Source organism: Drosophila guanche, unplaced genomic scaffold, assembly GCF_900245975.1.
Source record: "Drosophila guanche unplaced genomic scaffold, DGUA_6, whole genome shotgun sequence".
NCBI classification, from domain to species: domain Eukaryota; kingdom Metazoa; phylum Arthropoda; class Insecta; order Diptera; family Drosophilidae; genus Drosophila; species Drosophila guanche.
In genome coordinates this window covers 4,115,982-4,139,239 of record NW_022995745.1, presented here as the reverse complement: position 1 = coordinate 4,139,239, position 23,258 = coordinate 4,115,982, and the positions used below count along the sequence as shown (strand labels likewise).

Below are 23,258 nucleotides of genomic sequence, written 5' to 3'. Positions count from 1 at the left end.
ACAAATTTTTCGGAGTGTAGAGAACAATAAACAAACAGAAAACACACAAACAAATGAGTCAACCATTGAGTGGGATTGGGATTGGGGATTGGGGATTGGTTTCGGGGTTTTGAGTGTGGAGTTGGTACTTATTTTGGCACTGATAAAACCAGGCAAACAGAGTCCCAAACAGAGCAACAAAACGACCAGGTAAATACATACATAAATATAATCAGAATACGATTACACCAGCAAAAGTGTTAATTGCTTTTGTTGCCGATGCAAAAGTTGATGGAAATAGGAAATAGCAGCAAGCAGCTGCTGCTGAACAAAAATTAAATGAATTCTCCACTCGCTTTACAATAATAATAGCTATAGACTTTATAGTACAATTTGTTGTGTGTAGATATAGCAGCAGCGCTTTATAATTACTATTAAACAAACATCAATTATGCAAAATTGCAGCTGCACACTTAACGCACAATCTGTGTAAAAACTAATAACAAATATACCGTAACAGCTCCATCGCCCAGCTCTTGCTCTCTCTTCATTGTCCAACCATTGCACACACTCTCTCTACACTCTGCACTCTTGCTACATTTTCTTGCTTATTATAATTATTATATATATGCACTCAGCTCTATTTTCTATGCATTTCACAATTCGCTTTTTCATTACGTTTCGTTTACCTTCAATTTGTTACGCATGGTTTGCACACACATACATGTACATCATTTATAAAGATTTATTTATTTATTAACTATCTCTCATTGATCAATTTTAGTTATCATATTCGTTTTCGTTTTTTACATGCACAAACTCATGAGGCCAAAGTAGACAATTTATTTGCATTACATTTTCTTTTGTGTGTGTTTTTAAATATTTAAGATATCGCGTTAAGAGACTTAAGACTTAAGGCTTGCCATAGTTAGAACACGAAACATATATGTATGTATAGATTTATGGGGCATATATTTCATTCGAATATATATTTAAATATTTTCTTCGATTTTTGCTTTAGAGATTCACATACATACATACATACATATACATATACATATACATATACATATATGTAGCTGCGTTGCGGTGCTTGCTTGCGTGTGTGCTTATCCATTAAACAATTACATTTTACAACATATGTCATTTGCATTGATTACTAATTAATTGCATATATATATATCATATTTATATATAGATAATATCATTGATTTGCTGCCTGTGCTGCGCGGGGGGAGGGGAGGGCTCTCTATGTGCTGTGCCAGAACGAAACAACGACCAATTAATGTCATGTGCTGCTCGGTCAGCCTATAATTTCTATGTCCAATATTTATATAGATTTATATTAAGAATTTAGTCTGCCTGCTGCTGTCTGGTGTGCACACACTCCTCCCTTCACAATTTGAAAACTATCTTAAACGTACGCTGGGGGGGTAGCCTGGGGTGGGTCAGATTGGTTTTTTGGGTTTGACTGGTGATGGACGACTAGGCGTGGGAGCTGACAGCAAAAACAGGCTTTGGCTTCACCCTGGAACCGCTCGGCATCCTGTAGGCTAAATCTGGCCAACCAGCTCCTGTATGCTGCGCAGTAAATCTTCCATATTTCACAAGAGATCGCGATGAAACACCCAGGTGTGTTTTGTATGAGCAAACTTATGCGAGAGCCACTGCGACTCGAGCAAATTGAAACGATCCTGGCTCAGATACAACGGTTTGCCGCGCCTAAAAAATAAATGTTTTATTTATTATTTAAACCCATGGAGCAGTGGCTAAATCAACTCACTTGAGATCGCGATCCTCCTCATCAAAGTCATCCAAGTAGAGTGATCCCCAGAGGCAAGCGCGGCGACCACGTATGACAATGATGTACGTGGAGGTGACCACCAGAAAGATGCCAATGCCGCCGCCACAGGATAGTGTGTGCTGAGGGAGACACAAAAGCGACAATAAGTGAATGTGCAGGCAGCATTCGAGAGGTGTAGAACTTACCCTAACTGCCTCACAGCAATCATTTTCCGCACAACAGTTTTGCTTAAGGCACACAATCGTCCCGCACAGCAGGCAAATGGAACTTTCCTTTGGAACTTTGTAGCAATTGAGGCAGGGTCGCTCATGGTAGTACTGCAAGGAGCAAAATCAATAAACAGAATCACAAATGAAGGATTATGACTGCTGCTTACCGTGAACAAACGCTCGTATTCGCGTGGCAGCTCTAGCAATCGCGGCTGCTGCCACAGCGAATGCTGATTGATCAGCACCAGCTCACGGATGGTGTCCGACGGTGGTCGCACTTCTCGCAGCTGCTTGCACCAGAACTGCGGCAGTGAGTGCTCGGTGCCGGGTATAAAGCACAGACCCTTGCTGGCATTGAAGCAGTCCCAATCCATGGAATCGGTGACCAGTTCCAGATAGTAGATCAATCGCACAAATTCCAAGCCCGGCGCTGATATCTCTGGCATCTCGTGGCGATACAAATGCTGACGCAGCAGCGCCGCAACACGCAGGAATGGCAGGCACAGCGACTGCAGCTGCAGCTCCATTGATTTCAAGTTGACATCGGACATTGTTGCTGCACCGCTGCTGCTGCTGCTGCTACTGCTGCTGCTGGTGCTGCTGTTATTGGCGTGTGCACTGCTGCTGCTCGCTGCCGCTGAGGTGCTGGCTATGCTGTCGCGTCTCAAATTGATCAGGCAATCGGTCTCGGCCAACACCAAGGCCATGGCACGTCCCAGCTGGGCGGCACTCTGCTGCTGATGGCCACTGAAACGGCTCGAGCTGCTGCGACGACTAAACGATGTGTTGGGCACGGGCGCTGGACCAACGGTGGAGCTAACAATGACAGCAGCTTCCGCTGTTGCCTCCGTTGAGGACTGGCTGCTGCTGCTGCTGCTCCTGCCATATAATGCCAGAATGTAATCACACTCGAGATCCGTCAGCGTGACGCACAGTTGTAGAACAATTTGGTAATACAACAAATTGTACATCACCTTCACCATGCACGTAAAGTAATCTAGAGAGAGATGAGATATGAGCCACCATTTCTCGCTGGTAAAACAAATAAAATTACTTACCCTGATCCAAGTGCAGCGGTGCCAGGAGTATAAACTTTAATAGCAGCGCAATGGGATCTGCCAGCAGGCTGGGTATCAGCTCCTGGCAGTGGGCCGGCAGTGGTTCCGCATCGCTAACGGGCAGACCCGCCAGCGAGGCCCAGCTGCTCCAGAGCGGCCACTCGACCAGGACACGCACATGCACCGACAACACATGCAACAGTGGCACAATGCAGTCTCGCTTCGGCTTGTAGCGCGTCGCATTCGATGTGCAGAGCGAGCCGCCGCGCTGTATGATCTCCGCCTCCAGATTTGTGCGCGCTATCGATGTCACAAAGATGAACAGCTTGCGGAACGTGATGGAGGCGCATTTCACTTTGCGCTGTGAAATATTCGTCATCACCTCCATGGCATGGCCCATGGCCTCGGTCAGTTTTGTAGATGGCTGCAGAAATCAAATGAATGAGTGGAGGAAATAGACATTGGATGCTCCCCCCTGCACTTACCGGCATCGTTTCATTCTCCTTGATCAGATCCGAGAGATCGGCGACCAGCTGCTCGAACGGCTGATTGCCCGATCTGACCAAATGCGTGGGCCTGTCCAGCTGCGGACTGAGCGGCAGCACCGAGTTGGACAGCTGCCGACACACCGGGCAGTAGAATTCGCCACGATCCTGCACCGGCTGCCGCTGTGTCGTGTACAGCGTCTTGAGGTACGCCTCCAGGCAACTGAGATGCACATGATGGCCGCACGACTGCACATGGACGCCATTGTCGTAGGCCATGTTGTTGGACAGATACCAGGACTCGTCGCCGAACTTCAAGCTGAGCAGCTCTGTGCGGCGGCTGAACTCCGAGGCCAGCCGTGTACTGCGGGCCAGCCGTTGCTCTTCACCAGCGTCCAGCGGCAGCGGCAGACGCTCCGCAATGCGCCGACGATGGCCCACAATGCCACTCGACTCAACCAGTACGACCAGCCCGATGGGATTCGTTTCAGTGCTGGCCGTGGTGCAATTGCAAATGATGCAATCGTACTCCTTCTCCCGCGGCTGCTCCTCGTACAGATCCTCATCGTCGTCATCCTCCAGGCCGTTGTCCATGTTGTTGGCCGCCGCTGCAGCCGATTGCATGAATTGTTTCTGCTTGTTCGCAAAGTCTTGCATCATCTTTTGCTGACGCTCGCGCGCCTTCTTGCGGCGCTCCTCCTTCTCCTTGCTCTCGCGCGCCCTCGCCTCCGCCTGCTTCTCGCGCTGATTGGGCCAAAGGCGCGCGCGTATCTCATCGATGCTCACCGCGCACAGTTCATCCTTTTTGGCAATCTTGCGCAGCAAATTCCCAATAAAGAAGGGCCCGTCGCCGATCCTCGAAGCGGACACATGAATGTTTGTGTAGTTGCGTCGCGTCCCACGTCCGTGTCGTTCGGCCTGGGCTGTGCTCTCGGCCGCTGCTGCTGCCGTCGATGTGCTTGCCTCATTGCAGTCCACATCCATGGACTGATCCATCTCTGTGGAGGATCCCAGCTCTGTGCACTCCTCGCCATCGCTTAGCGAAAAGCTGTCCAGTGTGCCGCTCAGCTGAGAGTGCAGCTTCAGCAGCAGCGACAGGATGCTCTCGTCCATGTGGAGGTCATCCTTGTTGCTGCCACCAATGGCTATGTCCACGGATCGCTTGCGCGTCCCTGTGGCGTCGTAGTTCATGCGCCGCCCACTGCCCGTAAAGCTGCCCATGCCGAGTGCATTCGAGGGCACAATGTCCATGTTGCCGCTGCTCGGCACAGCCACCGGCTGGACACGCTGGAACGGAAGCAGCATACCGCTGCCGGTGGGCGTTGTCGGGGAGAACATTTCGCTGGGCGCAGCCAGCGCTGGGGGTCCAGTGCCAACGCCCGCTGCTGCACCACCAGCCACATGATTGCTCTCGGCCAGCAGCAGATCGCGCCGTATTGCCACCTCCATGCCGCTCTCTGGCAGCGTTATCTGTTGCATGGGGAAGTGAAAGTCAAGGGCAGCGGGCCCCAGATCCATGGCCGTATCCCTGTCACGCAGCAGGTCATCCTCGTTGCTGTCCTGCCGGATGATGACGCCAGTCTCTGGCACAACGGACAGATCCGGTGGCAGGGCCACCTCCATGCCGGGCATGCGCATGGGCACCAGAGCCTGCGACATGCTTCTGCGTGCCACAGTCATGGCACCCGGTCCCGGCGCCGCACCCGATCCAGCGCCTGCTCCTGGTAGACCACCGCCAGCCGCCTCATCGCCATCCGACTCCAGCTGGCCGATCATCCGCATGCCCATCTCTGCGTCCGGATCCACATCGAACTCGAGATCGGAGTAGAACGGATTCGAGCGATAGCTGGAGCCAATCACCTGCGGATCGCGTGACTTCAGCGACAACTTGTTGACCACGTGCCGCAGGTTGCAGCTGAGATTGTCCGTGGGATAGCACTGGAAGAGTCGCGGCGGCTCCTGCCTGCCTTGGTTGTATCCATGATGGTATCCCCCAGCGCCACCGCCACCCCCGCTGCACTCCACCATGGCGGCCGCTGCCGCCGGCGGGCTGTCGCCTACATCGCTGCTCGTCTCGACGGCCATTTCGAGGAGAAAGACGGCGAGGGCCAGCAGATGCTCGGAGACATCGCGCGTGTGCACGGCCCGGAAGAAGATCGAGAGGATGGTGGAGTGGAAGACCCGTGAGTTCAGTATGCGGCAGGGATCGGTGAAGGAGCTGGTCGTGGGCAGTGCCTGCGGCAGACGGAATGGCGGCCACAGATTGCCACTGGCTGGCATCTTCTCCTTTGCCTTCACGTAGTTGGTGAAGCGATCCAGCGAGGACTGAAAGTCGCGACGATGCACCGCACGCAGGAGGACGTGCAGCGGATCATAGTACTTCTCCCACACCTCGTCGATGGGCGTGAAAAGGCCCTGCTCGAGATTCTCGGATCCACTGGACGGCGCCTTGTACACCGACAGCTTCTTGAGGAACGTCTCAAAGTTTTTGGTGTGGACATTGCCCGATCGTTCCGGCATCAGCTCGAGCAGCTGCGAGTGTGTCTTGTTCTCGGTGGCCAGCAGGGCGCTGATCTCGATGATGCATTGGGTTGCCTCATCGTTGCCCAGATTCGTGCGACTTGTGACCAGGGTGGCGAGGAATGTGAGGAAGCCCTCCAGCATCGAGGATTGCTCCGCCTTTTGGGGCTGCTTCAGCGGCGCCGTCTCCAGCCACTGGTCCACATCGAACAGCTCGATGGTGTTCTGCAGGAAAAAGTACTGCGGCAGATTGGTGGCGCAGATCTGCAGAAAGAACAGATCCATGTCCGCCATCGAGTTGCAGAAGTTGGCCTGTATGTAGGTCATGGCCTGGCCCTTGATCTGAAGTCCATTTCGCACCCATTTGCCAGCCAAAATTTCATAGAAGAAGCTCTGCAAAAACAAATAAAAACAATACAAATAGTCAAAATTAGTGTTTTGAAAATAGCGGAAATATCGCTTAGTCCCCCTATCGATGACAGCTATCGAAACTAGCGGGAAAGCAACTCTAAACAGCCCAAGTCAAGCATACATACTGCTATCCCATTCACACTTAATGCTGCAGAAAGAACTGTAAACCCAAAGAAAAACACACAACAATGGCGACAGCAAAAACGGCACACACACACAAACTGATGCGCACACTGCTTAAATGTGAATTAAAAAACTGTCTCGTACCCGTCTGTATGCGTTTATTTTAATCAATCCAAGTTAGTATCAGGCGCAGCAGCGAGCGCATCTCTGCTCTGCTTGTGTGCTCTCTGGTGGTGTCCGGCATCCCGCATTCGTTTTTCAAATTTCAACGGGTGTAGTCGCGTGCTTTTGTGTCTCAATATTATAACCTTTAAAGGCACACGCGCCTGAACTGAACCCACACACGCAGCAACCGCTCAGCCCACACCACAAACCTGCCAAAATCAAGATGCGAGCTGCAATGAAACGGTTTATTCCCCTGTTTCTGGCCTTGCTGCTAACACTCCAGCAGCCCGCCCCAACGACGGCCGTGATTGAAGATGTGCTGGACATCATACACGTCGTTAAGGAGGTGTCCACGGGCATACTGAAGGCCTGGGACATTGTGCAGGCCTCACCTTTGGGGGCCAACATAGACTTTCCCCTGATGCGCGAAAAGCAGAAAAAGGTGCTGCAGCGCCTGAAAGAGGTCACCCGACAGATAGACCAGACCGAGGAGCAAGTAATACACAGAGTGATAAACCACCCAACAGCGTACAGTAACCCAACATCCGAACACTTTCAGCACGCCGAGTATGTGGCCCTGGCCATAGACACGGTGACCAGCCACATGAACCTCAATGCCCCCATGCTGGCCAAGATGAACGACATCGGGGACACGGTCAACCGGATCTCTTCGCGCTACCAGCAGATGCAGAAATACGAAGCCCACAAGGACAAGCTAGAGATGTCCACCCTTGTCACGTTCGCCGAGTGGACAGTCTCCCCGAATGCCCATTCGGTGCACCACCTGATGGACCGTCTGCATCTCACGCTCTTCGGAAGCGAGGAAAAGGCCAACACTACGGGCACCAGCAGCAGCAGCAGCAGCCTGCTCGCCCAACTGGTAACCAGCTATGAGGTAACTCTTCCTAGGCACTGATCATGCCCATTTAATGCCCAGGCATCAATCACCAGAGTAGATTCGTTTCCTACGTGAATCATGCGCGTTAGGCTAAGTTGTTTCCCAGAATTGGGCGGGCGTCTGGTCTGGGTACCCTAAACTAAACTCGACTTTCCGGTTGTCTCTTCGTCACGATCTGATTGTGTATTCCGTATTCTTGGGATCCATTCCCTCTTCATTTTTTACTCTCGGCTGGGCAAAAGAAAGTCCGCGATTAGTCATCTTCGGCTTTGTCATAACGGCTTTGCCGTGCTCACGCACTTTATTCATTGAATTTGCTGTCCAGAAACTGGCTCGCCAAAATGATTGCAAATTCTCGCCTCGCACCCCCTTTATTCTTTGTGTATGTGGGTGTATGTATACGCACAAAGAGGTCAAAGGTCTGGTGTTAACAAAGACTGCACAAACAGAGGCACCAAACAAACATACGACAGAGGGCATTGCAGCAACGCCGCCCCCATGCAGAGCTCTTTGTGTGCACTGCGTCAGAGAGAGATGGATACATTGAAAGAGAAAACGAGCACGCCGAGGGAGAGCTTACGCACTGCAGCACAAGACCTGACCTGAGAGAGCGCAGACCAGAGCTGCTTGCACCTGAGAGAGCGCACAACTGTTGTACATGCCAATTAGATGGCGTGACGTCACAAAACCCACTTTCTAGTTACCGACTGGATTATCGCATGTGGTTTGGCACTTTGGCAGCGATCGCAGAAAATAAAACAATAGTAGGGTGTAGGGGAAGCAAAACCCAAAACCTGCTTCAAATGTAGCGTATGTCAACAGTCTCTCCAACCGAATAAGAATCAAACGATTTTGCTAAATTTTTTTGTGGCACGAAATTATACTGAGATTGCGGACGCTCACCCATACTTGCCCACACCAAGCGCTGTCGATGTATGCGGGTGTGTGTTTACGCTTCCCATCGTCTGGCAAGAAAACAAAAAACACCAACAACAATAGAAAAAGAGCTTCAGTCAGCGATTTTTAAACGTGCACGACCTACCAATACGAGCGCGCGAGCACTCGCAAACGAGCAAGCACACACTCACCACTCACACACACATGCATTGGGAGCGGAGCCGAGAGCGAGCGCTTTAAAACAGAAACAGAAAAATTACAGTAACAGAACAACGACAGCACCAGCAGTACTCAGAACACACCGAAAAAAGTGAGCGAATTAAAATAAATCGCAAAAAGTGCGAGCACACATTTATCCGCTTTGCTTTGGTTTGGAAAAAAATAAATACACAATTGCAAATGTGCCTGCGCTGTTGGCCACATTCCAGCCTCATCGCCTCACTCAGGCAGCAGCAAACAAAACACAACAAATCGCAGCTATAAAAGCCGTAGCAGCCGTAGTCTTTGTCTTAAAGCGAGACAACTCGACTCCAGTGCCCAGTGCGGAACTGGCCAGAGAGAGAGATTCGATATCACCGAATGTCCAGCAGGAAATACTGGCAATCAGAGCAACGTCGGAACTGCCTACTACGCCGAGTTTGAGGAAATTGTGTAAAAAAGAAAAAAAGTTAAGGAATTCCCCCTATTTGCTGCGGATAAGTGGCTGGCTATCAGCACAGAACCGACGACCGAACCAAGATGGCGGCAGCGGCAGCGGCAGCTGTCCAGGGCCACAGACCCACGGATGTGGTCGTTTTTGTTGTACTGCTAGCCCTGGCCACATTGGGGGGAGTCGTCAGCGAAAAGCGCACACCCATTATGCAGGTGGACGCCTTGCGCACCGAGTACATAAGCCTGGAGCGGGATCTTTGGGATTATCTAAAGAAGACGGCAAACAGTCAGAACAACAAGGAGACGCAGCTGCGCAAGATCTTTGTCTCGCATCGCGACTTCAATAGGAAACCCTTCATGCAGCACACCTTTGCCATGCAGCGCTATGAGATCCTCAAACACTACGAATGGACGATTCTGGAGCGGGAATTGGAGCACATAAGCCAACTATTTGAAGAGTACAAGGTACAGGGCGAAGAAACAAACACACACGAGAGAGACGAAAAGCTAACCCTTTCTTCTTTGGTACCACCCCAAACAGGACACTTTGTCGAAGCAGAACAACAATGGCCAGGGCCAGCTGGATGAGCGTGATATTCTTGATTTCGTCCAAACTGTCTTTCACGAGAGTAATACTGCCCGCATCCTGCAGGATATACATCGTGTGATGGTCCAGCAAACACTCTACTACAGAGCCATGGTGGTTAGTCAGACAGTCAGACCGCCCTCGCTTCATCTCTACGTTTAGGTGCCACCATGTACCGAGTACCAAAGTGTCCCGTCCGTGTACACATTCCGATAATTGGCATGTTATTTCAGCAATTTAACAGCCAGATGTGAGCTGATTAGGTGTTCCCGTTATCGATAGGGGGCAGTGCGGCTGCTTAATTGCTTAGCCAAAACAGATGTCAGGGCTGCTGCTGCTGCTGGTTCCGAGTAATTGATTAACCAAAATTAATGTTTGAATTTTCACCATTTTAACAGGCTTCTACAAACGAAATATGCAACACCCTACAGTCGGCGCAACAGTTTGTGTACTCTCTGTATGCGGACATCGCATTGACCGAGCTGAAGGCCTACACCATGATGGAGTTCTCGTGGATGATGCTGCGCGTCTATGGCAAGGGAAATTTCACACAGGAAGCCGAACTGATGCGCACCGACTACGAGCGACGCACGGAGCGTACGCTGAAGCTGTTGAAGGATGTGATGACGCGCGCCGATCGCATTGTCTGGCGCTGTGATCCCAAGAAGCATGTGGCTGGCGTTACCTACGACGAGGTGACACGCTTACTTCAGGGCTACATCGAGAACGAGGTGGATCTCAACAACGAGGAGACATGCCGCGAGACCTGCTCCTTCTACCAGTCGACACGCAGCGAAGGCTGCTACAAGGATCTCTACTGCGCCCGTCAGCCCAAGTGCTCGGGCCGACTGTACAACTGCCAATTTATCGATTCGGACATGTGGGTGTGCCCCTCGGCGAAGAACAGCACCAGGCGATACGAGTACATCGAGTACGAGAACGGACGGACGCTGGGTCAGCGTGCAAACTGTGTACGCGGCACAACCAAGGTGGACAGCTGGTGGCGTTACCTTTTGTGGCACTGCAGCTACTGCTTCTGCATGTGCGACGAGCAGGGTCTCAAATCCGATCGTTTCTTCAATCTACGCGAAGCAGTGTCCGATGTGAAGAGCAACAGGTGAGCGTGCAGGCAGGGATCCCAAGGATAAATCCTTTAACTCCACCCTTCCATTTGATACTACTTTCTAGGGTCGTGACTGGACTGCGTTTTGTGAAGAAGAATCGCATTTTCCATCTGCAGATACAGGAGGGAGAGCTCTTGCCGCGCGGCGGCATCAATCACACGACACTGTCATGGAAGCCCGTCGAGAATTATAACATCTTTGATCGTGACGTCAAGAAGGGCAAAGACTATCACACACTCAGCTATGAGAGTCGCTCCATTGATCTCGACGATGTCGATACGGATGACAACAGCTTTGTGGTCACTGGTGTGCGTTTTCGTGTGGTGGGTGCCCACCTGAATCTGGAGGCCTGCTACAGCGAATTCGATTTCAAGACGGGCCAGCTGCTGCAGCCGGAGGTGAACAGCTATTGGAAATCTAACGACAACACCGATGTCAGCGGTGACAGCAAGACGCGCAGGTGAGCTATCCACAAGGCATTCGAGTTCTTGACAAAAATCCTAACATCTCTTTCTCTGTCTCTTTTGTGGTGTGCAGGGAGAAAGTAAGCCTTTCGAATGCGGATGTATCCACTCGTACCATTACCTACTCGATACCTCAGTCACGCCACAATCAGTATATTGAGTTCACCAACACGGGTATGGACAAGGATGCGGCTCAGAGTACAGTACCATTTATGGATATACAGGATGTGATATCGAATCCAGCAGTACCACTGTCGGGTATTGGCATCTACTACAAGGGTCGCAACGGCTATGGCGGCTTCTTGGGTCCGAAAATCATCACCTATGACTTTACGCCCCATGTCCAGGTGCCCAAGAACAAATTTTAGAATAACTCTAGCAATTCCGGATCGTTTCTGTTTAATTGGCATCGATTCGGAGCACATATTTCTATAGCATTCTTAGTTGTACAACTACTACCCACAAACAACCTACAAAATGCATCCAACTGCAATTCATTTCGTGTAGTTTTTAGTGAGAGAATTCGAAACGGACGCGAGAAGAGAATATAAATGAAATAAAATTTGAATTAGCCATAAATAAAAGAGAACAAAAACAAGACACGAAACAACAAATTTGCTGTGTCTGTCGCTTGCCGAAACATTGAAGATTGTCTTTGGTTATTTGGGTCTAGAGACAGCATTTTGGTATTGCATTTTGAGAACTTAATAAGCTGCCTAAACTGAGAATTGAAACCCCACATTCGCAGCTCTGTATAGGTGGACATCACATCATATCAGACAGCACAAAAAACTCACCTGAACACGCAGCGGATGGATCATCAATAGCGGCAAGAGGTACGGTCGCGAGGGCAGCACTTCACTCAGAGGAATGCCCATTTTGGTGACCGCCTGACAGACAAAGGCGGCCAGATATCGATGCAGCGGAAAATGGAATGAGGCCTGCATCATTTCCTCCTGCAAAAACGAGTATCAGCAAAAGTATGTCAGAGCAGAAGAGCAGCAGGAAACGCACCATTGAGAGTCTGGCCTCCATAAAGTAGATCGAATCGAGCCACTCGTGCAGCGTCGTTACACAATAGTTGATTATCTTCTTGGCCAGATGGGCATGGGTGCCGTCCTGCAGATGTGAAATGATTGACCACATGGGATAGGCGCTGGCCTCCAGTTCGCAGGAGAAGGCCGCATAGTAGCTATTCGGTTCGAATTCGACATGTGAGGCCGTCTCCCGTACATTCACATTCATGCCCTGTAGCATTTGTAGGAACTGAAACCACATGTCGATGAGGTTGTCGTCCCGCAGAAAGACCAAAGCCACCGACTCGTGCGATAGCACATTATTAAAGTCCGAGACAAGCGGCCAGTAGCAATGATCCTTCATCACCTGGCGCGTACAATCGATGACAAAATGAAAGTTCTTGGCGGGATCTAAAATCAAAATTAAAAGTTATATAATGCAGATAGAGCTGATGGGTGTGGCCCTTACCTTGCAGCGTATTCTGGATGAGAATCTTGGACATCATTAGCTTCAGGCTTATGATCATGACATGCAGCAGCGACAATTCGTTGACCATCTTGAGGGCAAGGCTCTCGTTGGAGAAGAGCTGAACGCTCATGTGTACCACACGGTTGCTCAGCGTATCCGGATCGCGTGACATCTCCAGCACGGACGGAATGCGGCTGTAGTGCATGACAAAGGTGCGGGTCAAGTGCTCCTGGTAAATCGCAAAAGAGAAAGTCAATCATAAAGCATAAAGAGCAAAACGTTTTGCGACTCACTTTGTAGTCCTGATCGGGCAGCATGTTGAGCAGAAAGCAGACGAGCGTTTGGGGGAACTCGAACTTGAATGTCCAGAATATGAACTCCTCGAGCAGTGTAGTGTGGACCAGCTTTTCGCAGAGCGCCGGCAGGTCACGGTACTCGTCGGGTGGCTCTGGATTTGGAAACCTATTGACTGCATCCTCGTACTTTTCGCGATTCGCCTTGAGGAAGCGTCCGTTGCGTGTGTCCTGGCAGGGTGTCTCCATGAAGTAGGCGTACACCTCGTGATTGATCAGGGTGCGCGTCATCACCTTGCGCATAATCTCTCCCATGTTGTTCAGATCGATCAGCATATTGGCGAACTCCTCGCACGAGTCCGAGGTCATTGCGTGCAACTGCAGCGAGGTGTCACTGTGCTCCCGAAAATGCTGCAACAGGCGGAACAACAGCTTTGGCATAATGGCCTCCGCCACGGCCAGCAGATTGTTGGGCACGGGATCACGATTGACGCGATTATTGATGCCATGGTCGCTGCAGAATCCTTCGGCCTTCATCACGGACGTGTCGCCGCAGTCGCAGGCACCGCCAGCCTGCGACAAGAACATGTTAAAGTCATGGTTGGTGTGGTTGCCCTTCTTGAAGCAGTCCCGGCAGATGGACATGCAGGGCGAGATGCCGCAGGTACGGCAACGATACGCCACAACATGGGGCACCCACACAAGGCCGCACTTGGCATGGTTGTCATAGCTGCGCACTGCAAAATGAAAATCAAGAATCGTTTAGTTTATATGCATTTCATTTCGGGTTTTTTGATGTAAATGTTTGATGATGCGACAAGGTTGTAGGCTGTGTGTGTTTGGCGTTGCCTTTGCCTCTTGCCTTGGATGTTGCCATTGATTTGATAGGGTTCCAAAAATAAATGATGCACTCATTTCGGATTGCTTAGTTAATTTCTTCGCTTGTTGCTCGTTGCGTGACTTGTTGTTGTCTTGGGGCGTTGCGGACCTTGTTCGATGTGGCTGTGGCTGTGGCTGTCGCCAGCTACGATGAAAAGGTCATGCGGAAGGAAATCAATCGAAAGCAGCAACCAGCAACAACAATAAAAACAATAGCGAACGCAGCGAAAAATTGATTAGCCATTTTCGAAATGGCGATCGATCGATCGTCAGACAAGTTGGCAACTCTCCGCACTAGACGCACACACACACACACACACACACACCCAAACACACATAAACGCACACGGCCATGGGAAAGGAAAGAAGATGCATACAAAATGCAAGCAGTAACAATGAAATAACGGTCAGGCAATTGCTGTACATATGCAAATGCTTGCGAGTGATAAGGATGACACGATGTTGATGACAAGTCGCAAAATGTAGTGGTACATAGTCTAATAACACTTTGGATTGTCGAAATCGACACAGCAATGCTATGGGACGGATGGACGGCCAGAGTCGGTTAAAGTTATCCCACAAGTGTCTGTATGTGCAGTATGCATGTACCAATTTACATTTGCAATTGTTTAGATCTCGCAAATGTTCTTCATTACAAGCCATTACAGTAAAACAATTGAAAACAAACACAAAAGGTAGGACACATTCCAATGCTCTTTCGGTGGTGTTTATTCGCCGCACAATGGGAGCACGAGCAATCAAGACCGCCTCAGTCGAGTGTGCTCTTTTCTGCAAGGGTAGGGTATTATAAAATAGAGCAACACTCCAGCAAAACGGTGACAGAGAGGTGCCAAACCAGATGCCAGATGTGCATGCTCTCTATGTACGTATGTATGTTTGTATGTATGTTTGTATGAATGTGTGCGTACGGTGGACGGATGCGCCTAGATGCAAACGCTGCCTGCTGCTGCTGCTGATGCTGGGTAAGAATATTACGCAAGGCAAAACTGCACAGGAACAGCTGACACAGAGGCAGCGGGCGGCGGCCACAAGGTGTCAAGCTGCAGTCCCCACTGTGCGTGTGTGCGTGAGCGAGCGAGTGAGCCGACAAGTGGGACAAAAAAAAAACAAAACGAGAAACTATAAAAACAACCCAGAGTTAGGTGACTTACGCAGCCTGGCACCAAAAATTATAATAATAATAATAAAATTGGCTGCAGCAGCAGCAAATGCAAGAGAGCATTTGAAAATAGATGATTAGTCGGGATTAAATTGGGCTAATTTGTACTGGCAAGTAGGTGTACAGCTGTAAGTGCGGGAAGTTTATACATTATGTACGTATGTATTATGTACATGTATGTTTCGCTGTTGCCATGGTGATGCACTCTTCACGCTGCCTTGCACCTTGGCTACCTTGCCTGCCGTTCACTCCCTTGCGTGCCCTTTACAATTTACCGCAGACACGGCACCACACACACATACACAGGCATATACGCGGCAGAGAGCGCAGGTACGTGTGGGTATCCCCCTCCCGCCACTCACACCTTGCTACCACCTCTCAGGGGCAACGGACCGCCGATCAGCTGGCACATGGACGGAACATGAACCAGGGCGCACTTCTCGTTTCTTCCTCTCTCACTGCGAATGAGCACTCACCAATCTTGACAAACTCCTGCGGTGTACGGCCACCAGCGATTAGCCAGCGTATCCACTCGATGTTGTCTGGATTATCGATGGGCGTGCCGGGATTGAAGAGCGTATCCATAATAGAGTCCAGATCGGGTGTGGGACTGCCGCGGCAGCACTCTGTATTGATGAGGGCGGCCACCTCCTTGCGGCTGCGTAGGCTGAACGAGGAGGTGCCAAAGAAAAAGCTCGGTTTGGCACCAGCATCCTCACCGGCTGCTCCTGTTCCTCCTGCTGCTGATGCTCCTGCTTCTGCTCCAGCAGCAGACGAACTCCCGGCTCCATAGCGTCCACTGCTGCCTGCCGCAGAAGCCGCCGCTGTGGCACTCGAGTACTTGTCATGCAACGGCGAACGGGAATTCCCAGCTCTGGCTCCTGCGACACTGGCAGGGGCAGGGCCACTCCCTTCCCCAATCGTGCGGGCAGATGCGGCTTCACCGGCACCGGTTGCACTATTATCCAAACCTATGGATACATGGCCAGCCGGCTGCACATAAACCGATGACAAGTCCACATCGGAGTCGTCGTCATCATCATCATCGTCTACCATGGGCTGGACCATGGCCCGGGCCCTGTCCCCATCGTCATCCTCCTCATCGATGCTGATATCGGCATTTGACAGGTTGTCATCCTCATCCATACCTGTTCCTGTTTGGGACCACCTTCTGATTCTACGTTGTGTTGTATTTTGGTGACGTCGCGGACGACGTCGTTGCTCTGGGGCGATTCTCTAGGAAACGATGCCCAGAGAGAGAGAGATCCACGCTGATTCTGATTCTGCTTCAGCTTCTTTGGGCGTCTCGTCTCGTCTTGCGTCCGTCTTTTCGTTCTGTTCTGTTCGGTCTTTTCTTTTCTTGTCTTTTTTTTTGTTTTTTCAAACAAGTTTTTTTTTCTTTGACGCTCTTCTTCTTCATATACTACTGCCTCGTTGAGCAGCAGTCGGTGATTCTTTTTTTCTTTTTCTTTTTTTTTTGTGTGTGTTTGGCTCGGCTCAAAATTTAGCTATAGAATTCGCTTGAGAATTTAGACTTTTAGATGCACGGGAGAATGTAATCCTAAATAGAGATTACGGAGAATTTCACAACACCGAACGAGAACAACAAATTTTTGACTTTGAGTCACTGCTCACTGCTCACTGGATTGCTCAGCTCTCGAGCCGCCTAAACATCTCCGCCTTCTGTGTTCTATGCTCGCTCTCTCTTGACGTTGTTTAGCCGACCTGCTACATCCATCCCGTCCGTCCTGTGAATGGGGACGGAACGGTGCAGTCGCACTCTGGACTCGGTCTCAGACTCGGAACTCGAAATCGGCCTCCGACTCGGACTCGGTCTCTTCCTCGGTATCGGATGTGGGGTCTGTTGCGTGGGAGGATTTCGATTTTACGCACTTTTCACACGACCGACAACGACACCATATCCAGAAGGAGTTTTAGTGAATAAGAAATCGACACATATACTTATCAAGCACCAATACACTCACGCACACTGCTCACAAATATAACCAAATATATTATTCGTGCATTGAACTTGCCAATTACGATTATTTTCTCGTATTATCCATCAATTGGATGCACTCGTCGGCTGACCCGTGCCTTGGTGCTATCAATTGCGTATTATTGATGTTGCTAAGGTTGCCAAGATAGTGACTTTTTACTGCAAATTTCGATTTGCTCTACGAACCTACACACCACAGGCTGTATAATTGTATATGTATATGAATTTTATCTGCAATGCTATGCGGAGCTGCTGGCCAAATTGCCAGTCACAGTGAGGCGTCGACACGATGACGGCAAGAAGAAGAACTGCTCGATAAAAGCAGCAACCTGCCTGCTATCGATGTAAAGGTGCCGATTCCGCGGTAAATGCCACCCTGCCATTTGGTCCAGCCAGGTAACCTTACCGGCAATCAAAATTAACCTCTCCCAGCAGTCCCCTCTCCAACAAAGAGATTTAAATACGAAGTGCCCGCCCAAAACTCTCCACTGCCGAATTGCACTCATTTTTCAGATTTTTTGTATTTCCTCTACATTATCAGATGTATTCATAGTCATATAAAAAAAATAACGCAGCGCCTTGCTTCTTCTATTCTACCATTTATATGCGACAGGGCCGATATAACGTGTGCGGAACAAGCAATGAACAGACGTTTACAGACGGCGACCACGACGACCGCCCTTCCTGCGGGTGGAATCGGATGGAATTGGTGTGACATCCTCAATGCGACCAATCTTCATCGAAGAGCGGGCCAGAGCGCGCAGAGCGGACTGGGCACCGGGTCCGGGGGTCTTGGTCTTGTTGCCGCCAGTGGCACGCAGCTTGATGTTCAGGGCAGTGATCCCAAGGGTCTTGCACTTCTCAGCAACGTCCTAAAAAGAAAAGAAGCTGTTTAGACGGTCACTTCATTTGCAATATGGCTACGGATTACCTGAGCAGCCAACATAGCGGCGTAGGGAGAAGCCTCGTCGCGATCAGCCTTGACCTTCATGCCGCCGGTGACGCGGGCAATGGTTTCGCGCCCGGACAAATCAGTAACGTGCACAAAGGTATCGTTGAAGCTGGCATAGATGTGGGCCACTCCGAAGACGATCTCGCCATCGCGCACCTGGGGTCCCAGCTGGACCTGCACCTCCTCCTTCTGAACTTTAGCCTTTCTGGGAGCCATTCTGCAGTGTGAGGTCGATCAGCAGCTGTTGGGGGAAAAGTAAAATGCGAAACACACAGTTCAGTTGAGCCTTCAGGTCGGGCCACTATGCAGCAATGTCACTAGCGAAACAACAACATCAACAATTTGGCACCATAACAAAAATATAACAAAATAATTTGGCGGCATCGGCCCTGCCCAATGGCAATTTGTCAGTTTTAAGTGTAGTTTTGCATAGTCAATCGTTTGCACTAGTTGCTGCATATTGCCGTTTGTTCCGATTAATTCGAAAACCGTGTTATTTTGATTAAAATAAGTGGGAGAGAATCACAAACGAACCAAATGCGTGAACCGGATACGAAAAAAGAAAGCGGCAACTTCACAGCTGATTGCGCGATAGAAACGTCATGGCAGGGCTGCATTTGAGGGCTGCCACTTCTATCGGTGGCTGGCGCAAGATACGGCAGCCCTGCAGCAGTGTCCAAATTTGTAAACACTTGCAAATATGTTATTAAAAACCTATTTTTTACCCAAAACAAAATGCACAAACTTCGCGTAACGCTTACATAAGGTTCTCCAGCTTTATTACAACGTATATATGCATGGTAAATCTTATTTTACATACGTAAACGCAATATTTTTGTAGTCTCGATACTGAAATACACTCCATAGAAATCGTACAGCTTAGAGACGGCGACCACGACGACCGCCCTTCCTGCGGGTGGAATCGGATGGGATTGGTGTAACATCCTCAATGCGACCAATCTTCATCGAAGAACGGGCCAGAGCGCGCAGAGCGGACTGGGCACCGGGTCCGGGGGTCTTGGTCTTGTTGCCGCCAGTAGCACGCAGTTTGATGTGCAAGGCAGTTATGCCGAGAGTCTTGCACTTCTCAGCCACATCCTGGGAAGACAAACACGCGCTTAGATGTTGCTGGCACTTGAATTAGAATCAAAACTAACCTGAGCAGCCAACATAGCGGCGTAGGGAGAAGCCTCGTCGCGATCAGCCTTGACCTTCATGCCTCCGGTGACGCGGGCAATGGTTTCGCGCCCAGACAAATCAGTAACGTGCACAAACGTATCGTTGAAGCTGGCATAGATGTGGGCCACTCCGAAGACGATCTCGCCATCGCGCACCTGGGGTCCCAGCTGGACCTGCACCTCCTCCTTCTGAACTTTAGCCTTTCTGGGAGCCATTGTTGAGTTGTTAGTCGATCAGTAGCTGCATAAAAAAAGGAATGCAGATATATGTATAAATGGGTCTGGCACAGATCACAAACAAAACAAAAAAAACAGCACAAGAAAAAAATTGCCAAAGTTAGCTCATGCAGGGCACTTTGGATGGGTTTTCCATTAAAGCTGCTAAGCAGGCCGCAACTGGCACACATTATTTGAGCCTTACACGGCTGTATAATGCAATCTTTTATGAAAAATTGGTGGACAAAATATTAAACGAACCACTTGCGTGAACCGGATATCAAAAAAGGAAGCTGTCTTAGCTGTCAGAAATGCAGGGTTGATTTTAAGCCACTTAGGTATGGGCAGATGGCCCGCCCAACACATGGTTGCATTTCACAATCGATCTATCGCAATGCAAATTAATTAGTGTATCGATGTGAACCGCAATTCTCACTTTCGATATTTTTCATTATCACAAGACACCAAAAAAACCAAAACAACACAAATAAAGTCTTACCTGGATGTTGGCCTCGCTTTGTGGAACTATAATAGAGTAAAAGGACGATAAGCATCATGTCGTGGGTTGCCGACTACGAGTATACATGGCTGGAGAGGATTTTCATGCGGGCACTTCGGACCTGTGGCCACATACCCAAACACGTCGCCTTCGTTATGGATGGCAACCGTAGATTCGCCCGCTCCCAGCAAATAGATAAGATAGAGGGACACTCGCGTGGCTTCTCGAAGCTGGCGGACTGCCTTCGCTGGTGTCTGGACCTAGGCATACGCGAGGTGACCACGTTTGCCTTCAGCATCGAGAACTTCAAGAGGTCCAGCGAAGAGGTCGAGGGCCTCTTTAACCTGGCTCGGGACAAGTTTGGAAAGCTGCTGAAGGAGACCGACCGCCTGAACCAGCACGGGATTCGTATCCGGGTGATTGGCAACATTGAGCTGCTGCCGTTAGACTTACAGAAACTCGTTGCCACGGCCATGCTGACTACGGAGGATAACAACAAGCTCTTTCTGAACGTGGCCTTTTCTTACACCTCTCGCGACGAGATGACCCAGGCGCTGGAGACGGTGCTGCAGCAGAGCAATAACTCCATCATCGGGAGTAACATAAGTGAGCGGCTCCTGGAGGAGTGTATGTACACGAGGCACTCACCAGCCCCCGATCTGGTCTTTCGCACCTCGGGCGAGACCAGGCTAAGCGACTTCATGATGTGGCAGGTGGGTGCTGTCATTTGCTCGACTATTGCATCAGCATTCATTGGTTCACATTTTCAGCTTAGCGGATCGGTTCTGTACTTCAGCAATGTCCTGTGGCCTCAGATAACCTTCTGGAACTTTTTGGCCAGCATCCTAGCCTATCAGCGGGACAGATACCGGCTGGACAAATTTAGGCAGGCGGAACATATTCGGAGCGCACAGTTGGCATGGAGGAGTGACTTCCACAGCGAGGGAGTGCAGCAGTTCTTGCACAGCATGGATGAGGATCGACGGAAACTGCTTGTCCGGCTGGCCTCCAGCAAAATGTGTTAGATAATTGTATATAACTATTACTATTAAAAAATATAAAAAAGTTGTTTTTATTTTGAACAACAAGGTTGCCACTGTGCTGCGATAATGTGTGGGGGCAAAGTATCGCCGTCAAGCAGCGGTGGAGTAGGCATCGGCACTATCGATTATCGCAACGATTGTTTCTCAACTCAACTTGCTGCTACAAACGCGTTTTTTTTTGTTGTACAAATCTAAAATACACGAATACCGCCTCTATACGTTTTAGATAGTTTTAATACAAATTTCCTGTGAACAATTTAAAGTTAATCATAGACCTCGCCACTTCACGGGCGTGAGCGTGACGACGACGGGAGAGTAAAAAAAGAAAACCGAAGTGGTAACGAGCAAATCGGAAGAAAAAAAGCATAAAACCAAATACCAATAGAACGCGTACACATACATGCAACAAAAGTCAGCAAGTCGAGTTTAAAAGAGCTGCGAAAATTTCGCAAAGTGCAACCAAAGGAAAAAAGGTAAGTCAAATGCATTTCTTGTGTGTGCGGCTGTTCTCGGCCTTTACTCTCTCACTGTGCTCTCCGTCTACTCGTATCCCTTTCTCGCTCTGGCCATGCATTTTGCCGTAGCGATGCTGTATTGATTTTTTCTCCGTGGTGGGTGGGTTCGTGATGCGGTCAACCTGAGCCACAGCGAATCAATTTTGGGCAGAGTTCCGTTTCATCCGCTGTATCTTTCTAATCATATTTTGTGCACTAGCAGGCAGGAATAGGCAAAGAGAGAGAGATGGTGGGCACGCTAGAGTGCTGAAAGCTGAACGAACAGTTATAAAAGTGCTAAGTCGCGCTCTCTCTTTAATTCCGTTACGTCTCTCTCTCTCTGTCTCTCTCGCTGTGCTTCTCCTGTGTGTGAGTGTGTGCGTGTCGTGTGTTTATTTTACTTGACACTTCCCCACTCTGCTTTGTCCCGTTTTACTAGCAACAGGAGCAAAGGCGGCATCATTCACAAATCGATCGCAAAAACCGAGCATAGCACACAGCCATGTATGCCGGAGCATATGCACCAAACGCTGGCGGCGTACAGCAGCACACAGGAGGCGGCTATTACGGCAACGGGGCCGTGGCCGGAGCTGGCGGCGGCACTGGTCAGCGTCGCGACCGCATTTGCTATCCACGCAACAACTTTCCCGGCGCTGGCAGCGGCGCAGCATCATTGAACGGAGCCGCTGGAGCGGCTGGCAGCATGCACTTTAGCCAGCACTACGGCGTTATGGCCTACGGCATACAGAGCGGCATCAGCATGGGTGGCGGTGCCGCCGGTACCGGAGGCAATCCGTATCGAGGCGCCAACACCGTACAGAATGGCGGTGCCTTTGGCAATGGAGTAGCTGGCGGCGGTGCCGGCTACCAAGGCGGGCTCCACGGAAAGAGTCCCAACTACACACAGCGCTACCAGAAGCCGCACAACGGAGGACTTGGCAACGGCGGTGGCGGCTATCAGGCCGGCGGCTACAATGCTGCCGCTCTGGGCATGCTGTCCAAAGAGGAGCGTGCCGAAATTCAGCGCGAGAAGGCCAAGAATCCGGGCCGCAACCTGGTCAAGCCCAAGTGGGAGCAGCTGCAGCCGTTCCCCAAGAACTTTTACGTCATCCACCCGAATACGCTGAATATGTCGGAGCAGGCCGTAGCCGAGCTGCGCCGCGAGCTGGAGATCACTGTCTCTGGCAACGAGCTGCCCCACCCGGTGGCCAACTTCGAGGAGTGTTCGTTGCCATCGCACGTCATCGATGAGATGAAGCGTCAGGGCTTCACCAAGCCCACGGCCATCCAGTCCCAGGGCTGGCCCATAGCCCTCAGCGGCCGCGATCTGGTCGGCATTGCCCAGACTGGCTCCGGCAAGACGCTGGCCTACATGCTGCCGGCCATTGTGCACATTGGAAACCAGCCGCCGATACTGCGCGGCGAGGGACCCATCGCCCTGGTGCTGGCACCCACACGGGAGCTGGCCCAGCAGATTCAGTCGGTGGTGCGCGACTACGGCCATCTGTGCAAGCCGGAGATCCGTCACACTTGCATCTTTGGTGGTTCCTCGAAAGTGCCGCAGGCGCGCGACCTGGAGCGCGGCGTCGAGGTTATTATTGCCACGCCGGGCCGGCTGATCGACTTCCTGGAGAACCGGAACACCAATCTGGCCCGCTGCACCTAC

At 50.4% G+C, this 23,258-nt stretch overlaps 6 protein-coding genes across 7 annotated transcripts in view; 3 read left to right on the top strand and 3 right to left on the bottom strand.

Annotated features, from left to right (window-relative positions):
* Positions 1–190: 190 nt before the first annotated feature.
* On the bottom strand, positions 191–16,476 carry LOC117581108 (E3 ubiquitin-protein ligase Ubr3). The gene is made up of 11 exons (XM_034268012.1): positions 15,688–16,476; positions 13,153–13,889; positions 12,860–13,088; positions 12,389–12,801; positions 12,172–12,330; positions 3,536–6,448; positions 3,051–3,474; positions 2,160–2,989; positions 1,969–2,100; positions 1,763–1,902; positions 191–1,701 (listed from the first exon to the last, which is right to left on the bottom strand). Exons 1-11 carry the CDS (start codon positions 16,355–16,357, stop codon positions 1,584–1,586), a joined length of 6,765 nt encoding a protein of 2,254 aa, XP_034123903.1. The 5' UTR covers positions 16,358–16,476; the 3' UTR covers positions 191–1,583.
* LOC117581120 lies at positions 6,687–11,958 on the top strand. 2 transcript variants are annotated; one of them, XM_034268044.1, is made up of 5 exons: positions 6,687–7,250; positions 7,314–7,649; positions 10,185–10,903; positions 10,975–11,370; positions 11,448–11,958. In XM_034268044.1, the coding sequence occupies exons 1-5, from the start codon at positions 6,978–6,980 to the stop codon at positions 11,740–11,742; spliced, it is 2,019 nt and encodes a 672-aa protein (XP_034123935.1). In that variant the 5' UTR covers positions 6,687–6,977; the 3' UTR covers positions 11,743–11,958. The 2 variants fall into 2 exon arrangements, with proteins under 2 accessions (XP_034123935.1, XP_034123936.1); XM_034268045.1 differs by lacking the exons at positions 6,687–7,250; positions 7,314–7,649 and adding exons at positions 8,809–9,665; positions 9,742–9,903.
* A 1,240-nt stretch (positions 16,477–17,716) lies between the features above and the next one.
* On the bottom strand, positions 17,717–18,791 carry LOC117581153 (40S ribosomal protein S14a-like). Its single transcript, XM_034268086.1, has 3 exons — positions 18,697–18,791; positions 18,142–18,403; positions 17,717–18,082 (listed from the first exon to the last, which is right to left on the bottom strand). The coding sequence occupies exons 2-3, from the start codon at positions 18,376–18,378 to the stop codon at positions 17,864–17,866; spliced, it is 456 nt and encodes a 151-aa protein (XP_034123977.1). The 5' UTR covers positions 18,379–18,403; positions 18,697–18,791; the 3' UTR covers positions 17,717–17,863.
* Positions 18,792–18,907: 116 nt separating this feature from the next.
* LOC117581154 (40S ribosomal protein S14a) lies at positions 18,908–19,930 on the bottom strand. The gene is made up of 3 exons (XM_034268087.1): positions 19,818–19,930; positions 19,320–19,581; positions 18,908–19,260 (listed from the first exon to the last, which is right to left on the bottom strand). The coding sequence occupies exons 2-3, from the start codon at positions 19,554–19,556 to the stop codon at positions 19,042–19,044; spliced, it is 456 nt and encodes a 151-aa protein (XP_034123978.1). The 5' UTR covers positions 19,557–19,581; positions 19,818–19,930; the 3' UTR covers positions 18,908–19,041.
* Positions 19,931–19,980: 50 nt separating this feature from the next.
* On the top strand, positions 19,981–21,120 carry LOC117581148 (dehydrodolichyl diphosphate synthase complex subunit DHDDS). The gene is made up of 2 exons (XM_034268080.1): positions 19,981–20,768; positions 20,826–21,120. The coding sequence occupies exons 1-2, from the start codon at positions 20,112–20,114 to the stop codon at positions 21,078–21,080; spliced, it is 912 nt and encodes a 303-aa protein (XP_034123971.1). The 5' UTR covers positions 19,981–20,111; the 3' UTR covers positions 21,081–21,120.
* A 147-nt stretch (positions 21,121–21,267) lies between these two features.
* The window catches only part of LOC117581114 (ATP-dependent RNA helicase dbp2), a 4,538-nt gene continuing 2,547 nt past the window's right edge, over positions 21,268–23,258 (top strand). The window contains 2 exon segments of the mRNA XM_034268032.1: positions 21,268–21,571; positions 22,032–23,257. Coding sequence (XP_034123923.1) covers positions 22,095–23,257 — 1,163 coding nt within the window. The 5' untranslated portion in view covers positions 21,268–21,571; positions 22,032–22,094.

Excerpts from the sequence above, each read along its gene's own strand:
- LOC117581108 (XM_034268012.1), bottom strand. The coding sequence starts at position 16,357 with ATGGATGAGGATGACAACCTGTCAAATGCCGATATCAGCATCGATGAG. Across the intron at positions 13,089-13,152 it reads TGCCCGATCAGGACTACAAA|GAGCACTTGACCCGCACCTT; the intron begins GTGAGTCGCAAA and ends GCGATTTACCAG. Across the intron at positions 2,101-2,159 it reads AATACGAGCGTTTGTTCACG|TACTACCATGAGCGACCCTG; the intron begins GTAAGCAGCAGT and ends TGCTCCTTGCAG.
- LOC117581120 (XM_034268044.1), top strand. The coding sequence starts at position 6,978 with ATGCGAGCTGCAATGAAACGGTTTATTCCCCTGTTTCTGGCCTTGCTG. Across the intron at positions 10,904-10,974 it reads TCCGATGTGAAGAGCAACAG|GGTCGTGACTGGACTGCGTT; the intron begins GTGAGCGTGCAG and ends ACTACTTTCTAG. Across the intron at positions 11,371-11,447 it reads GGTGACAGCAAGACGCGCAG|GGAGAAAGTAAGCCTTTCGA; the intron begins GTGAGCTATCCA and ends TGTGGTGTGCAG.
- LOC117581148 (XM_034268080.1), top strand. The coding sequence starts at position 20,112 with ATGTCGTGGGTTGCCGACTACGAGTATACATGGCTGGAGAGGATTTTC. Across the intron at positions 20,769-20,825 it reads GCGACTTCATGATGTGGCAG|CTTAGCGGATCGGTTCTGTA; the intron begins GTGGGTGCTGTC and ends TCACATTTTCAG.
- LOC117581154 (XM_034268087.1), bottom strand. The coding sequence starts at position 19,556 with ATGGCTCCCAGAAAGGCTAAAGTTCAGAAGGAGGAGGTGCAGGTCCAG. Across the intron at positions 19,261-19,319 it reads CCGCTATGTTGGCTGCTCAG|GATGTGGCTGAGAAGTGCAA; the intron begins GTTAGTTTTGAT and ends TTGTCTTCCCAG.
- LOC117581153 (XM_034268086.1), bottom strand. The coding sequence starts at position 18,378 with ATGGCTCCCAGAAAGGCTAAAGTTCAGAAGGAGGAGGTGCAGGTCCAG. Across the intron at positions 18,083-18,141 it reads CCGCTATGTTGGCTGCTCAG|GACGTTGCTGAGAAGTGCAA; the intron begins GTAATCCGTAGC and ends TTTTCTTTTTAG.